Raw genomic sequence first — 15,175 nt, 5'->3', positions numbered from 1 at the left:
TTATAATTTGAATTCACAAAGTCATCATGTTGCAGCTCATTTATTTACAAAAAGGCTACAGTAGTGCTGCCATAGAGGATTATGTCCATATGGTCTTAATATCTTGTTAGCAGTCAAATGACTATTATATGACAGACTGGAGCCACTAATTCAGCCATTTTGAATCTGGCTTTCACAGAAACATGGTCTGCTCATAAGTAAAGGACTAAGACATAAAGGACACTAGGATTTTACACTCCAAGTTGTTGCTGAATAATTAACAATAAATTATTGTAGAAATTGGATTAATCGGTGATGGCAGCAGTCCAGAGAGGTCTCAATTTCACATCAAATATCTTATTAGAGTTTGAAAAGATGGGTGATGTCAATACAAGCAATTGTAAACAGGAAGTAAAAACATACAAGGCACCTTGAGTTCAGATTATAATTTTAAAAAAGGTTTTAATTTGATTGATTTATGATACTGTGATTTAGATTTCAATTGTGTCTTTTTATTTGCTAGATGATTATTAGACTTTATACAGTCAATGTACAAACATTAATTCTTTATCTTGTTTTGTCATAATCTCTGCCTCATTCAGATATAAATAAGAGTAATACTCTGTTGTTTTTTTGTTTTTTTTTTGTTCAAACTGTCGTTCACAGATTTCTCCAGCACTTAAGTAGGACTTATAATAGAGCATATTACATGATTAAATCGACACTTTTACTTACCAATGAATTAAAGAACCGTACCTTTGCACTTCTTCTTCGTGTGTTGTCGGCGGGCTGAGTTGCGCAATGACCAGGAATGTGCGGACAGAGGGAGCAGCAGGGGGAGGGACGTGATTCAACGCGTTATACTCTACATGTGAGGGGGGGGGGAGTGTTCACATACACTTTCCTCTTCCTCCTCATTCCCCTCGGCTCGGTGCGCTTTCCCTGGAGCCCGCCTCCAGGACACCGCCGGCACACCTGGACGACGGAGCGGCGCCGGGTCGCAAAGGTGAGTCGGACCTCGTCGTCAGCAGAAGACGCAGGCGAGGCGGAGGAAGAGGAGGAAGAGGAGGAGGAGGTGGTGTTTCTGTTCGTCTCTGTGGTGGGTGAGGCTCTCCGGGTCTGAGAAGTGAGTTTATGTGATTTTTTTTTTTTTTTTTTTAAAGCTTGTTACGACCTTTGAACACTCTTGGGTTTCACACAGGACGGAAAGATTGTTTCCAGCCCGCTGTTTGTTGTTTTGCCTTCATTTAAAAGGCAAAAGTTTGGAGTATGTCAGGACTGACAAGCTCATAAAACACACACCAACAATTCCCCGTGTATTAACAGCGACTTGGACTCATTTACGACGCTCAAAATTGGGATTTGAAGGGCACACTTGCGAAAGTCCCAAATCAGGTTTCTCGTCTTCCTGGTGCCTGTGTCCCAAGGTCTACAGCAACCACACACTGCACGACTTCTGTGTATTTTACTGGTATCTATTCCCCCGTGGCACTCTGTTGCAGTCATTTGAATTTAAAGATGAGCTTCCTAAACCTTTATGTGTTTTTCCACAGGCATTTAATTGATTTTACTCTTGCTCATCTGTTTGTTGTCCTTTGCTTGAGATGTTCTTGCTGGTTTTACAGAGAACAATTGGCAGCATGGGTGAGGCACCAGTGAGAGAAGATGGTGCGGTGACACGATCTGCAGAGGTAAGTCTTCAAATGCTAGTTTTAGATTTGCATTTGTGTCTTCTCCTGTGTGTGGGAAGGTTTCGCTTAATCTCGTCTTTATTGTAAAGTATGTGGGCTCATTTCCTGTGGATGACTGCTGTTTGGATGACCAGATAGAACAACTGCACACTCAGCTGAAGTTTCTTAAAGTAAGTCCAGATCCTGAGAATTCTGGAGATGATCACCATCTCAAAAAGCAACGACTAAAACCTCTTTAATGAAGAAGACAGTGACTAATACATAAGTTGTCCTCAACCAGACATGCAGGAGAAGACGACCTGTATCCCTAAAATTCTCCATCAAAGGCGTGAAAATGTACAATGAGGATGAAACGGTAAGGATGGTGGTTTGTCTCTAGTGAAAACATTTGCATACATTGATCTGATGAGTATGTTTTAACCTGGAAGTGTTGACAATGTGGTTTAGATCATCTGGCGTCTCTTCTTCTTGGTGTTTACCTTCTGCAGACCATCCTGATGGCTCATGCCTTGCGCAGAGTCTCTCTGTCCACCGCCCGGCCTGTCGATGCCCAGTTCGCCTTCGTTTCCCACAACCCGGGCAGCACAGATACCCAGCTGTACTGCCATGTCTTTCAAGCCAGGCATGCCAGAGCGGTAAGGAATGTCCAGTAACACTGACTGACATTTACATCATATTACAACAGAGGTGCTTTTCAGCATTAAAGTTGCACCTAGTTGTACTTGGCAATTCAAGTATGTGTCACATCCAGTGAAAACTTGTACAACATGGTTCAAAATGTTGTGGTACATTACCACCGCAACACATCTGAGATGGCGCAATCAAAGAGAGGACGATATAACCATTTATCTTAATGAAAACAGAAATGATTGTAGTATACCTGTAGTTTTACTCTTTATTAAAGGGCCAAACAGATGTTTTCAATCACTTTGCTGATTAGACCTCTAATCAGGTCAAAGCTGCGTGGAGTTATGCTGGGGATTACGGGAAGCCACAAACTCGGCGGTTTATTGGCCGCTTCGAGAAAAGAGTCAATTTGTGGTGACACTTGTTCCAAAATAAAGAGAAAAGGATTGCGTTTCTTTGCTTTTTGATATTATTTCTTGACTACACATTTTACTTGGATGTCTGTAAGCAAGTTCCTTAAGGGTGTAATTGTATTTATGTTATTAACTACTTCATGTAAGAATTTGGTTTATCAGGTAACACTCTTGAAAAGTTTTGCTGTGTCAACTGTCTCTCCTTTAGGCCCAGTTCCTGAACCTGCTCCTGTGCCGCTGTTTCCAGCTGTCTTACTTGGAGAAGCACCCAGAGGAGGCCCAGGAGGACTCTGCTGGCTCGATGCCTCGTCGTACACCTTCACTGCTCAACCACGGTTTCCCTCTCAGTGTCAGTGCCCTGGTGTCCTTCAGGAGAGCCCCTTTTCAAGGGTTGTTGCCAGGCACAAAGGTGTGGACCTTAACATTTTCTTCTTTTCACTCCTACAGATTAATGTTATTGTGTATCGTTCCCTTTTAATTTGCAGTTGACACATAGAAGCCTCTAATTTACATTTTTGAATGACAATTATAGCTGAAATGGTCTATTATTGAACCAGTCAACAGAAAAATAATCAGCAATGAATTGTTTCTGTCATTTTTTTTATAGCAAAAAGTAAAAAAAAAAAAAAAAAAGTATATTTATTTGCAGATTTCAGCCTCTCAAAAAGGAACTGAATTTGGGGTTTTTTTCATTTGAAAATGTTGTGCGTTACACATTCTGCATCATTTGACATGTATTTCCATGAAAATCAGCAATTTTATTTAAATCTGTGACGCTCATATTAAAAAGTAATGAAAATTTAAACATTGGCCATAAATAATTCAATTGTGGATTTACCAAAGGGTCCAAAAACTATGGCCGCTACTGACTGACACAAAGAAAAGAAAGTGTCCTCTTCACAAAGAAACTAGTTGCACTGAGACAATGTTTTGTTTACCCTCATCTACAGAAAAATAAGAAGTCTTCCGACGACCCACACAGCAGCCAAGATGAAGTCTTCCCCACGTCCTCCCCCTCCCTGGTTCGCAAGAAAGCCATCCGCACCAAAGCACTGTGCTCTGGGGCTTATCGCTCCTTCACATTTACACCACTCAAACAGCGCAGTGTTCAGGAGCGCCTGAATGCATCACAAGGTGGGCCAGGTGTTCACAGAGCGCTCTCAAGAATCAGAGAGTTGATTAGGTAAAGCAAAACCCCTAGTGTTAGGTGATGGTCAGTCACTCACTGTCTGTTGCGGTGTAAGAAGGTAGTTTTTTATAATTTGAACTATTTGATTGAGGTGATGGATAACAATCTTGTCTCACATGGGTCATAATACATTTTCTTACAGCTTCTCACTGTTGAACTGCTCACTAATGTTTATTTGAGTCTAAGCTTTAACACACTGAAACACAATCTTTAGTTTTATGGATTATTTCATCACCACTTGCTTTGTTTAAACCAATCATTCCCTTCACTGAGTTTGGATTACTTTGGATCTTTCCCCACACAAACAGGGCTGGTGAAGTACCTCCACTTTTGAAACTCTGAAATTTAAACAAATCCAAATTCACAATAATGTATCTTCTTATGTGTGAAACAGAAAAGGTGGAAGACAGAACACCAGTGAGGAGATCCCGCGCTCCCAGCCTGGCCGAAACAGAAGAAGCATTGGCTCAAGCGGTGTGGTGTTGGGCTGGTATCGCAACGTGAGTATTCCTCATGCATTATGTTTAATGCATCTTACTGACAACAGATGCCTTCTCCAGCTCTAACTTTTTTCTGTGTTGTCTTTGACATATCTTCTGTATTTCAGTGACAGCAGCTATTCCCTGCTGGCAGATGATGTTCTGGGTTCGTACCTCCTATGCCCCCATCCTAAAAAACCCAAATGCGGCTCCCTCATCATTCGCTTTCCCTCTGGCTTGATAACCCACCTTATAGAAAACACTCGTAAAGGGAAATTCCTGCTGGAGGTAATTGTTTTGTCTAAAATGGTTAAATCTTGTGTGTAAACATTAGCACACACCACACCCGTCACGCTAATACTTGCTTAGATTTGTAGTGGAAACAAAATCGTAAGATGCTGACTGAATTCAGAGGAAATGGTGAAATTCCCAGATATTTTTGATTTTTAATATAGAATATTTATATTGTAATTTTTGTATCAAAGGTACCTATATCTGATATTTCACACAAACATTAATTGTTTCAAGTCTGATCCTCATAGAAATTTTCCTCTTGGGTGTGTATGTATTTTGTATCTGTTTAGTAAGACTTCACCAAGCCTCTATTAAATGAAACATCAAAAACCCAAGATGCAGTTTCTGTGGATCATTTGATACATATTTCTCTGGAATTCAGTGTTATATTTCGAAACCGTGGTATCTGGGCCTTCATTTAAAATACACGTCAGTGGATCTCAACAAAAGTTGGCCTTGTAGCACCCCAGTATTGGTGTGGGTGTGTGGGTGTTGGAGAGGAAAAAATGATATAATCATAAATGTATTTCCAAACCAATAATTTTATGGTAATTATTTTCTGTTTCTTCATTTTGTCTCTGTGGTAGAAATGCAAGACTGAGTTCAGTTCTATAGCAGAACTGATCGAATACTACACAGAGACCCAGGATGAGCTGCCATGCCTGCTGAGCTGTGCCCGAGTAAACCACTGTTACGAGTGGGAGGAAGACACCAGCAAACAGCAGTCTGTAAAGCTACACAAGAGCTCGAACAAAGCCAAAATTAAAAGTACCCTCAGAAAGGCATGGGTTTAAACCCTGGACACTGGAACATGTGGAATGCCAACCTCCAAAGATCCAAAATATGTGACACCTTCTTTTCTCTTTTGCACATATATCATTTCTTACTTCAAAATCACATTTGGTGTTGTGTGGAGGATTCACAAACTGCAAAACATAATGCACCTATTAAGTGTTGGCACTTAATGTATATAGTACACAAGTCATTTCATGGGACGGTACTTATTTGTTAAGGATGTAATATTTTATGCTTCCACCCTTTTATGTCTTAAAGTATATTTTTTAAATGAATTTTTATATGTTCCTATATGGCATCAGAGTTTATTAGTGTTTTTATAGCATGAAATTAATAACCTGGAGTGGAATTGATCACTCAGATTGTTGCAACTGATGGCACTTGAAACAATAACCATTTTTCTTTTTTTTTTCTTGCATTGTAAAGATGTTCTGCAAATATATTTGATCAAATTTTATTGAATTTCAATCTTATTCTTTCTATGTTTAGACATTAGACCTGGGGGATACGTAAGCAGTAATATACACGGTGAGAAAACATCATAATAACTTCTATTATTTTCTTCTTCTTGCAACTTCAGAGTATATTAGTGCACTTATATCATGGCCACTAAGAGGGAGACAAAGGTAGGCTGTGTTCAAATTTTCTGTGTTTTTAATGTTTGTTCTCAGTCAGTCTACCATGGTTGTGTTTGTTTTACTGGTAATGTTTAGTATACCTTGTGCACTGATGTTGGATCAGTGGTCAAGTATTTCAATAGTCACTGATATATCATGTAATGAGATTAGGTCAGCCCAAGGATATTGGTTATCCTAAGATCATCTGTTATCTTGATTTCTTATCCAGTAGGGCACATGACAATTAGGTTTACACAATTTTAGTGAGCAAAATGTACCACATAAGGCCAGCAAACGATTTTCTTATTGTTAATTCTTGTTTGAGATTAAATGACAGGTGTCTTCTGTTTTCAATCCACACTCTGCAAAAACAGTTTTTTAATATTAATGACTCTGCCTGGCAAAACCTCACCTGCAGTTTTGTCACTCAGAAAGTCACTTCGCTCTGGGGAATACTTTGGCAACTTGTAGTGCACACAGTTTCTAAATGTTGGGCTACATGGGATTGCTTGATGTGCAGTTAGGGTCACAGAGATTAATAAACTGTTACACACTCAGTTGCGAGTTTAGTAAATACACCAGGCTAAAACTAGTACAGTCTAAAACAACATTTCTCCAATAAATCCTACTTTTAATAGGTGTTCATTCAATTGTATCAACTGATCACTTTGGACGATGTGGTCTGTGGTGTTGTTGAACTATTGCATTATGCGGAGGGGTGTCAGTCAGTATAAAGCAGTACAATTCAACACCACAAACTACGTCCTCCAAGATGGCCATGCAGTTAAATCAGTAAGGCTGTAACCAATGATTTTTTTTCCATTACCAATTAATCTGCCAATGTACCAATGTATTTTTTTTCAATTGTCTTGGCAAAAAAGTTTACTAAATATTAAAGAAAACTTTAGAAACAAGGCCTCTCACAACCACAACTTAGCAGAGCTGAAGGTGATGTCTGACCAAAACCCAGTTTATTATATCCAGTTTACTGTAATATGTGACAAAGAACAGCAGCTGGTCCTCTGTTTTGAGAAGCTGGAATCAGAGAATAACACTTAAGAATGAAATGATTAATCGACAATCAATATAGTTGCTAGTTATTTTTCTGTTGATCGACAAAACTGAAAAATGTTATCATTTCTTTAATCTATTCGGACTTTCCGTTGAGCTGTATCATTATATTGGTCTGACAATGTATAGTTTAACATTTCTTCCTTTGTGTGGTCAATACAAAAAAAAAAAAACATTATCCAGTATTGTTGCTTTTGCTACTTAGCATTAAGCCTAAATATTCAGTGGGAAAAAATAAAGTTTAGTTAAAGTGTAAAAACTTCAAGAACCATTGACTATATATTCAGACAAGCAGACACTGAACTAACTTGACAAGGCGGATAAAAGGAGTATGTTGTGTAATTTAAAGAATATCTAATCCAGATATGGAAAAAAAGAGTGAAGCTGAAGACACCACATCTTAACGAGGGAATATAGTTTTCATTCTTGCTTTAAAAAAAAAAAAAAAAAAAAAAAAAGGAAAACTTTTATTAACCTCTAGCATACAAAACATGATTTTGTAGTGATATGTAAAAATATTACATATTTTTATTCTGTTGCACCTTTTTAACCTCGACCTCACTCCCTCCTCACCAACATGGCCGCCGTCCTTGGGGCGACAGTTGTTTACGGTTGCTAGGCAACCTCAAAACGCCGTGGGCAGAGGAGCCGAGTGACAGGGTACCTGTAACGACGAGGGCAACATTTGTCTGGAGATATTTCCGCCTCCACTCAGCTTCGTCCTCTTCATCATCTTCTTCTTCTTTTTTTTTTTTTTTTTTTTTTAACTCAACTTTTTTTTGACGATTTTTTTTACCTGGTGTATAATGTCCTCTGGTAAACAAGCTTTTCTCAGTGGACTTTCAGATGTGGGCTGATTTTTAGCTAGACGTTAGTCGGCAGCTTTCCTGCTGCGGTCCAGCTCATGAGACATGCATGTATAAAGCAGAGCTGAACCTTTTTTTTTATTGTTGTTATTGTTGTTGTTGTTGCTTTTATTTGTTACCTGCTCACAATCCAACTGCTGTGGAGTGAATGGTGAGCCATGGGATCAGAGTCAGTGAAGGTTGTGGTCAGATGCAGGCCCCTGAATGACAGGGAGAATGCTCTCGGCTCTAAGACGGTGATGTCCATGGATCTGCACCGCTGCCAGTGCTTCATAGAGAAGCCTGGGGCGATGGATGAACCACCCAAACAGTTCACCTTTGATGGGACCTATTTCATTGATCAAACCACTGAGCAGATGTACAACGAGACTGCCTATGCTTTGGTTGAGGTAAGCTCCTGGAGACTTCTTTTTGCTGTCAGTGTAAGTACAAAGCAACACTCTGCAGATCTAGGCATTACAGAAGTAGCTCACTGGTCACTGGACACCCTCAGCCCAACATCAGTTGCCTATATCTCATTGCTACTGATTGCAGGCCTCATTATTTACTTAACAGTCTGCTGTCAGTCACTTGTAAAGGTCAGCAGGCTGTTGCTCCTTTTAAAGAAGCCACACACAAAAGGTCACCAGTGCCTTATTTTTCATTTTTCACAGGGTGTCACTGAGGGATACAATGGCACAATTTTTGCCTATGGGCAAACTGGAAGTGGTAAGTCTTTCACAATGCAGGGGGTGTCCGAGCCTGCAGCCCAGAGGGGAGTCATCCCGCGGGCATTTGAACACATCTTTGAGAGTATTCAGGTAGGCAGGGCAACTGTTGTTAATCGTGCCACATGTCCATTTTCTTCATATTTCATGCAAAAAGCCTTCTAGTGTGTATTAACCTTTTCTGTTGGTGCAGTCTGCATACTTTCTTCAGTCTGGTGATGAGACTTTCCTAAGCTTTGCATGCTCAGAGAGAATAATTTTATGTGTTATATGTTTCTGTGCAAGCTAGTGTGCAGAAAATACAAAATTCCTGGTGAGGGCCTCCTACTTAGAGATTTACAATGAAGAAATCAGAGACCTTTTAGGAAACGACACCAAACAGAGATTGGAGGTACGTCTCTTAAAGAACTGTTATTTCAACAAACAAATCAGGGTGCACTGTAACATTAGAAGCCAAAATTATTATTGTTCTTTGTTAAGTACAATGATTATGAAACCTGCTTCTCAGACAGTGAACACAGTGCTTATGTTTTGTGCATAATACTGTAAGAAGTTGCCATGGTGATTTCAAGAACAGAAGTAACATCCATAGTTCCTTGAAGGTGAAGGTGTTTGAACAGGGTGGCAGATTTTGATTGTGTCTGTGTATTTTGTGTGTGTGTGTGTGTGTGGGGCTGACGAATACCTAGCTGAAAGAGCACCCAGAGCGGGGGGTGTACGTGCGGGACCTCTCCATGCACACTGTGCACAGTGTGGGGGAGTGTGAGAGAATCATAGAGCAGGGCTGGAAGAACCGGGCAGTGGGCTACACGCTGATGAACAAAGACTCCTCCCGCTCCCACTCCATCTTCACCATCCACTTGGAGATCTGCAACACTGGTGAATACACACACAATTACAGAATACCTTTAACAAATTGAATTATATGTCCAAAAAAGGTATGTGGTACTATTATGTCTGATAAGGTCACAAGCAGCTCAACACTAAAGTTAGAGAGTAAATCCACCATCTGATATCATTAATCTGCTGTGTTTAGTGTTTCACAATTTGTTGTAGCGTGCCATTGTTCTTTTTGGTATACCCACCTTCCACTGAAATTACATTTCCTGAATGACAAAAAAAATGTAACCAGGTAGCCAACATGTTTGTGAACACCATGCCTCATGGCTGCGCTGTATCCTGCTATACTAACTGTATTGTGTAAAGAAATCACCATGTGTCTCTACTAGGATGGATTTCTCCTTGTATGATTTGAATGTTAGGGCAAAAAAGACAGTCAGTTACACAAAGGTCAGTCTATTTATAGAGCACATTAAAGAACAACAAATGATGACCTTTTGGCTTTACAGAGAAATGGCAATTCTAATCTGATTAATAAAAGAAAAATAATCACAAAATCTAGACCCAGAAGGTACATTTCAAACAGGTATTTTCTTTAACAATGTTTGCATCTAACAATTAGCTTTTTTGCTATTGCAAAATACAGATACAAACTTTAAAGTTGTATTTTCTTTACATTGTCATTCTCAGATGCAGCTGGCCGGGACCATCTACGAGCAGGTAAACTCAACCTTGTTGACCTGGCGGGAAGTGAGCGTCAGTCTAAAACTGGTGCTACTGGTGAACGACTGCGTGAGGCCACCAAGATCAACCTATCCCTCTCGGCCTTGGGTAATGTCATCTCTGCCTTGGCGGACGGACGCTCCAAATACATCCCCTACCGAGACTCCAAGCTGACCAGGCTGCTGCAGGACTCTCTGGGTGGAAACACGCGCACCTTGATGATCGCCTGTCTCTCCCCCGCTGACAACAACTATGAGGAAAGCCTGAGCACGCTGCGCTACGCCAACCGAGCCAAGAGCATCCAGAACAGACCCCGTATCAATGAGGACCCCAAGGATGCTCTGCTCCGAGAGTATCAAGAAGAGATCAAGAAGTTAAGGGACCTCATCTCAGGCCAGCTGGGTACTGCTAACCTTTCAAGTAAGTGGCATATTTTGTCTTTTGATACCATTTTAAATATTTCCAAAGGATTTATATGCACATATTGAAAAATGTTTCATTTGTATTTGCTTGTCTTGCTCAAAGAAAAAAAAAACTACATTTTGCTTTTTGTCCTTTTGCCATGCAGCTCTGCTCTCTGGTCAGTTGTCTGAAGTGTCCTCCGATCTTCCTTCAAGGCCACAGTCGAGCACCAAAGAAACAGAAAAGGAGAAGATTAAAGAGGCAACTACAAACCGTTCCCACACCAATATATCACTTCACACTTCTGCATGTATTGTATAAAGTGATTTATAGTCTGTACTCTGCTCTCTCCACAGGAGTATGAGGAGAGGCTGGCCAAGTTGCAGGCTGAGTACAATGCAGAGCAGGAATCCAGGGCAAAGCTGCAGGAGGACATTGCTGCCTTACGTTCCTCTTATGAGTCCAAGCTGTCTAATCTGGAGAAGGGACGAGCCAGCAGGGGGAGCTCTGTCCCCAAGAATGAGAACAGAAACCCATCTGCACACAACAAAGAACCATGTAAATACTTTATAAACTGGTTTCTGTGCTCACCTTACGTCAAATAGCACTAGTGAATCATCACTCCTGGAAAAGTCTGAACAAAAACATTTGCCAGGTTGTTGTTTCTGACTGCTCTGTGTGCCCACAACCTATGTACTGATGCTGCTCTGCATTATTTTGTTTTTCAGTGTCAGTGAGCTCGAGCTGTATGACGCAGGTTGCTGAAGAAGAGCTCTGCCTTAAAACTGATGCGGTGTGCCACAGTGCAACTGGGGAAACGTCTTTGACCAAGGTACTGTCCACCACCACTACCATTACCAATAATCATCCCAAAAAAATTTGCTTCCAAAATAAAGTATCCCACCCTTCAGAGGGCAACTGCCTGAAATGACTTCTTACATGAAAATAACCAATGGAATATTAGAAACTTATTGGATGTTCTTTCCTCGTGTTGGGGAGCCAGCCAGCTGTACCTTGTGCAGAAGTTGGTGTCCAAAAAAGTCCAGCCGGAGATGGACACATAGACTCACCTGATGCCACGACAGCAGGGCCTCTGGATCAGAAACATGTCCTGGAAAGGTTTGTGGGCTTCTACGGTAAACCTGCGCACACATGTTACACAAACATGTTTGAAACTGTCAGTCATGGACATAATATGTGGTCCTTGCCATCAGCAGTGCTGGCACTTCATAATAAATGGCTTTCTTAATAGTGTCTTTTCAACATTGTAGATGGGCTATCTGACATGTTATGGCTTTATAAAAGTACATGATACCAGGAAAATAAGCAACTTCCAGTGCTTTTTGTTGTGATGATGTCATTATTCGACTTAATCACTCTCCATGCATCATTCCTGTTCATCTCTCTCTCTCTTCCACAGGCTGCAGCAGCTGGAACAGGAAGTGGTGGGAGGGGAGCAGGCCAGGAACAAGGACTTACAGCAGAGACACCGACAGAGGAAGAGCCTCGCCGACCAGAGAAAAGTCCAGCTTATCCGCGCTCTGTCAGAGAACAGTGAGGAGAGCGAAAATGTGCTGTTGAACGTCTACAACTCCATCCAGGAAGAAGTTCATGCCAAAAGCCAAATTCTGGTCAAGGTGCAGGGCAAGGTGGGTCACAGCATCTGCAGGACACATGTGACAGGTTATATGGGACATGAAGTACAGTAGGTTTGAAGCAATTTTCAGAAACAGATATGGCCACTAACAAAGGAATATGCTGTATATTTTAGGTCTTTTGTAGACATGAATTATTTTTTCCAGTTTTCATAGGAAAATTTCCATTTTGCAACCCCTCATTGCCGATGTAATAACAGCTGAAACTTCACTCGTAAAGTTTTTTATTCACCCAGACTCATGCATCATTATCAAGCATCTCAGTGTAAGAAATCAGTACTAACTGCTCTTCTCACAGTGATGCACATTTTATTCTACTATCATTACTCTTGAGATTAAAAGCCTTTTATCAACTTTCTTAACACAGAGAACTGAGTTGGGAGGCAAAAACTGCTTTTATATTGCACATCAAGTCTTCAGTACCATGCAGTATATTCAGCTGTATTCTGGGTGTGCGCTATAGAAAACCACAGAAATGAGAGCTTACTGACCACCAGGAATCTGAGGTTTGCACAAACTTTTACTGGATAATGTGGAATCAAAATTGCAGTCTTTAAGCTTTCAGTCCTGAATTGTATGCTCTGCCCTTCAACCATAAAGCCACATTAATAATATAAAGATTACAGTCGAGACCTGCTCTACATGTAAAGTTATTAGTCATTTCTGTTATGATTTGTTGCTACACTAATAAAGTGACTTGACTTGATTAACCTGTTATGACAGTTGAAAGCAGCCAAACTGGAGATCCGTGACCTGCAGGCAGAGTTTGAGGTGGAGAGAAATGACTACCTGGCAACCATCCGCCGGCTGGAGAGGGAGGGCCAACTGCTGAACAACCTGCTGGAGCGTACAGTTCCCCTGGTGCGGCGTGACTGCAACTACAGCAACCTGGACCGCCTGAAGAAAGAAGCTGTCTGGGATGAGGACAGCGCCACTTGGAGGCTTCCGGATGTGACGGTGCAGAAAACAACGCTGCCTTCAGGTGCAAAGTGTGAGGGGGACATATAGAACATAACAGTAAAAGCTTACCAGCTTTCCCTTAAATATTATCTTGCTTTGTTTCCCTCTCATAGCAGTGCATCCAAAACTTTCAACTCGCAGAGGCTCAGTCGCTGATAGTGGAGAATCATTCACGGTGTGTTTATGTGTTTATGTTTCATACATCATCTTTCACTCATGCACACTGAAACACTGACACAGCCTTAGCCTCCTGTGTGTTTTTAGCAGGTGGAAGAGGACAGGTATAAGGAAATGCTGGACCGTAGTGACAGTGAGAACATCGCAAGCAGTTACTTCAAGTCAAAGAGAGCCAGCCAACTGATGGGGGTCGACGCTGCCAAGGGACACGGTAAGACCAGGACCTGCAGGATTTCTCCACTGACCACACTCACTGCTAAAGGCTACAGCTAAGATGACTTTCTGCAACAGTCACAATGCCAAACCAATCTACATTTAGGCATTTTCCCTCATATGTTGACCATACCCATCTGACAGAGCTCTTCTCGTACAGCCATCCACTCTCCTCCCCTGGTTAACGGGGCAGCCCACCTAACAATGAGCATTTCCGCTGCGAGCCCACCCGTCAGCTCAGAATCCATCATGCCACGACCCTTCCGCCTGGAGTCGTTGGGTTTCCCTGTGTCCAATGGTAAGATGAAGCGCAAAAAAAGTAAAACTCACATCCAGAATGAGGGGATTTGATAAGGCTGAACTCCAATGCCCTATGCACTGTAACCCATCTCACTGTCATTTATTTGGCTATTATGGCTTAAAAGATTTTGTACCACGCCATTGATCACATATAGTGCTTAGTAAACGATCAAATATTGCATTTGTGCTACTGCTAACCAGAAATACATACAGTGGACAGGCCAGGTTGTCTTGTGTTTTATATCAGACTTTGAATGTAATTTTGAGCAAAATGCTACCTACATTATGCTACTACCCTTGAATTTTTGCATTGTATTTCAACTCTTTTGATTTGTGCACTGTGAAACTCAAAGTCAAGCTATTATAATGTTTATTTTCTAATGTACTCTGCTGTTGCTGACTGTAAACAACAATTTTAACCTGTTCCAGCATTCAATAATCAGCACTTGTTGCTGAATAGATAAAATAAATAAATCAATGCACTTCATGGCTAATTTCATTTACTTAACAACAAGCAATTTAAACTTGAATTGTTTAGAGTGTTATGAACAGTAATAAGTTCTGAGCCATGTCAGACCAGTTTCTGGTGTCACAGCAAAGGGGTAACTTAACTCTCACAAATGGGTCATGGGGGCTGTTGTCAAGGCAGCAGTGTTGACAGGTAGTCGACAGTTATCTCGTGTTGCATATATGACCTCTGGGGTCAGCACTGTGCATTTTGGTGTGACTTTACCAAGCCTTAATTTATGCTTGAGTCAAATACAACTCTATGAATCATAATAGTAGACTTTGATGCTAATATTGGGAGTTTTCATAGATTCATTTTGATAATCAACTATTTGAAATAATCCTATGATGGAGTCTGTGTCTCCAGTGTAGGAGCTGTAGCAGATGCACAAAATACTCTGAATGCTTTTTTTTTTTCTCTGGCACAGTAGCTGCATTTGTATCGCTACTGATAAACTCAATCCTTTCTGCTGCTCACTTGTCTGTCTGAGTATCATATTTCTAACTTTGGCTATGGCCTGATTTCTCCATCCATTGTTTAATATTACTTGACTGGCAGAGACCCGTGTCAGTTTCAAAATTTGACACCCTTTGTTTGCCCCGTGTGCAGACATACTAGACACAGTTTAAAAGGCCCATTAGGCGAGGTGCTCGCCGTACTGAGAAGATA

The 15,175-nt window shown here is 41.0% G+C and overlaps 2 protein-coding genes across 5 annotated transcripts; both read left to right on the top strand.

The window, feature by feature from the left end:
- Positions 1-851: 851 nt before the first annotated feature.
- Positions 852-5,924, top strand: sh2d5 (SH2 domain containing 5). Of its 3 annotated transcripts, none has more exons than XM_071494057.1 (10): positions 852-1,105; positions 1,605-1,670; positions 1,760-1,840; positions 1,951-2,025; positions 2,159-2,305; positions 2,919-3,119; positions 3,661-3,844; positions 4,294-4,399; positions 4,507-4,666; positions 5,260-5,924. In XM_071494057.1, exons 2-10 carry the CDS (start codon positions 1,620-1,622, stop codon positions 5,464-5,466), a joined length of 1,212 nt encoding a protein of 403 aa, XP_071350158.1. In that variant the 5' UTR covers positions 852-1,105; positions 1,605-1,619; the 3' UTR covers positions 5,467-5,924. The 3 variants fall into 3 exon arrangements, with proteins under 3 accessions (XP_071350158.1, XP_071350157.1, XP_071350159.1); XM_071494056.1 differs by having other exon boundaries at positions 907-985; XM_071494058.1 differs by lacking the exon at positions 852-1,105 and adding an exon at positions 1,135-1,450.
- Positions 5,925-7,760: 1,836 nt separating this feature from the next.
- Positions 7,761-15,044, top strand: kif17 (kinesin family member 17). 2 transcript variants are annotated; one of them, XM_071494042.1, is made up of 14 exons: positions 7,761-8,410; positions 8,675-8,821; positions 9,018-9,119; positions 9,418-9,607; positions 10,259-10,711; positions 10,860-10,954; positions 11,050-11,251; positions 11,422-11,525; positions 11,697-11,812; positions 12,114-12,342; positions 13,072-13,330; positions 13,422-13,483; positions 13,576-13,696; positions 13,859-15,044. In XM_071494042.1, the coding sequence occupies exons 1-14, from the start codon at positions 8,180-8,182 to the stop codon at positions 14,047-14,049; spliced, it is 2,502 nt and encodes an 833-aa protein (XP_071350143.1). In that variant the 5' UTR covers positions 7,761-8,179; the 3' UTR covers positions 14,050-15,044. The 2 variants fall into 2 exon arrangements, with proteins under 2 accessions (XP_071350143.1, XP_071350142.1); XM_071494041.1 differs by having other exon boundaries at positions 13,072-13,339; positions 13,573-13,696.
- Positions 15,045-15,175: the final 131 nt, after the last annotated feature.

The sequence above is a fragment of the Trachinotus anak genome, unplaced genomic scaffold (genome assembly GCF_046630095.1).
Source record: "Trachinotus anak isolate AG129_WGS33_773 ecotype Australia unplaced genomic scaffold, CSIRO_AGI_Tana_v1 ptg000013l, whole genome shotgun sequence".
Taxonomy (NCBI): domain Eukaryota; kingdom Metazoa; phylum Chordata; class Actinopteri; order Carangiformes; family Carangidae; genus Trachinotus; species Trachinotus anak.
The sequence above is the reverse complement of the archived record's forward strand: the minus strand, read 5'-3'. Positions and strand labels throughout refer to the sequence as shown.